Here is a 1,893-nt window from a genome sequence, read left to right on the forward strand (position 1 = left end):
ATCCATCCATCCATCCATCCATCCATCCATCCATCCATCCATCCATCCATCCATCCATCCATCCATCCATCCAGGGGTAACAGCTTCAGTAGGGAGGCCCAGACGTCCCTCTCCCCAGCCACTTCGGCCTGCTCCTTCAGGAGAACCCCAAGGCGCTCCTAAGCCAGCTGAGAAACATAGTCCCTCCAGCGTGTCCTGGGCCTTCCCCGGGCCTCTTCCTGGTGGGACGTGCCCAAAACACCTCAACAGGGAGACATCAGGGGAGCAACCTACTGTAACCAGATGCCTCAGACACCTCAACTGGCTTGTCTTGATGTGGAGGAGCAACGGCTGTACTCTGAGTCTTCCCAGGATGACTGAGCTCCTCACCCTATCTCTAAGGGAGAGCCTGGACACACTACGAAAAAACTAATTTCAGCCCCTTGTATGCGGGATCTTGTTCTTTCGGTCATGAGAGTAGGAACATAGATCGACCGGTAAATCGAGAGCTTTGCTTTTTGGAAGTGGTGTAAAAAGTACACACATTTGTTACTTAAGTAGAAGTATAGATACTGCAGCTTAAAAACACTCTGGTTAAAGTTGAAGTATCAACTTGACCTTTTTACTCACGTAAAAGTGAAAAAGTATGTGCTCCAAAAACTACTTAAAGTATAAAAGTATAAAGTAACCTTTAATAAAAACAGCCAGTTGCCACTATATGAACTGAAAGCTCAATTTACGACTATTTGGAAAAATTCTTTGAGATAGGGCCAAGGATGAGGAAGGTCTTATTGGTCTCCGTCTCCATCTCCCAATACGCTCTCGCCTGTGTCCGACCTTTCAGACATTTTTAGATCTTTTTCTGAATCTGACATTGTAGCATGGCATAGACAATTCACGTTTGCAGTTTGAAGAACACCTGCTTGCTTCTGATGATTTCCTTTAGCTAACCAATGAGTGTTTGCGCTATATTTCTCATCCAATTACACTAGTTTTCACTAGATGTGGATGGCGCCAATGATCTGCATTGGATGGCGACGTGAAAGAAATATTTATAAACATTAAACCGAAGCCAATAGTAACGAGTTACGTTTGTTTTACAAATGTAAGGAATAGAAAATACAGATACTTGTGTGAAAATGTAATGGGTAGAAGTCAGAACTAGGAAGAAAAATAAGTAATGGAGTAAAGTATAAATACCTAAAAAGTGTACTTAAGTACAGTAACAAAGTATTTGTACTTTGTTACATGACACCTCTGCTTTTTGGCACTTTCCCTTCACAACAACAGACCGTTTATATCCTATGCACCTTTATTCTTCCTTTGGCACCTGCGTCTTCTCTTTTGACTATTTGAGCTGATGTAATGAGTACATTTCTCCACTGTGAGATCAATAAATTTGATCAATCAATCAATCGAATCCTATAGAATTGAGGTAAACTGATTAAAAACAATGCGTCTGCCAAACATCATCACTTTTCTTAGCTCTTTGACTTACCTGCTCAGAAGTGTATGCCACAAGTTTAGAGAGGATGTCAGCTTCAGATGTTTTAGGATCTGTTGCCAGGACCCGTCGGATTGCCTTGCAGCGGGCAGCAAGCAAGGATATCAGGGTGGCTTCACTGGCTGTTCCCTGTTGGAGAGTTATAGGTATGCTGACATGGCTATTGCTTAGAAAAACAAGAAATATCTAGAAGCATTACTATCTTTTCTGTGTACAAATGGGTCTCAATATAAAAAATTTTAAATGTGAGCGAGGATTTCCCCAGAAAAATCAGAGACTGGTAATAGATAATAAAGATGCTGTTAATAATACTTACTTTTATTTTACAGATTGATAAGTTAAGTAATATTGGATATTACACTGCCTGGCCAAAAAAAAAGTTGCCACCTGGATTCAACTAAGCAATAGGT

The 1,893-nt window shown here is 41.1% G+C and overlaps 1 protein-coding gene across 1 annotated transcript in view; it reads right to left on the bottom strand.

Annotated features, from left to right (window-relative positions):
* Positions 1–1,893, bottom strand: part of ddc (dopa decarboxylase) — a 27,387-nt gene that overhangs the window by 17,369 nt on the left and 8,125 nt on the right. The window contains exon 5 of the mRNA XM_015389530.1: positions 1,478–1,612. Within this exon, the coding sequence (XP_015245016.1) occupies positions 1,478–1,612 (135 nt within the window). The remainder of the gene's footprint in view (positions 1–1,477; positions 1,613–1,893) is intronic.

Source organism: Cyprinodon variegatus, unplaced genomic scaffold (assembly GCF_000732505.1).
Source record: "Cyprinodon variegatus isolate N-32 unplaced genomic scaffold, C_variegatus-1.0 Scaffold464, whole genome shotgun sequence".
Classification (NCBI taxonomy): domain Eukaryota; kingdom Metazoa; phylum Chordata; class Actinopteri; order Cyprinodontiformes; family Cyprinodontidae; genus Cyprinodon; species Cyprinodon variegatus.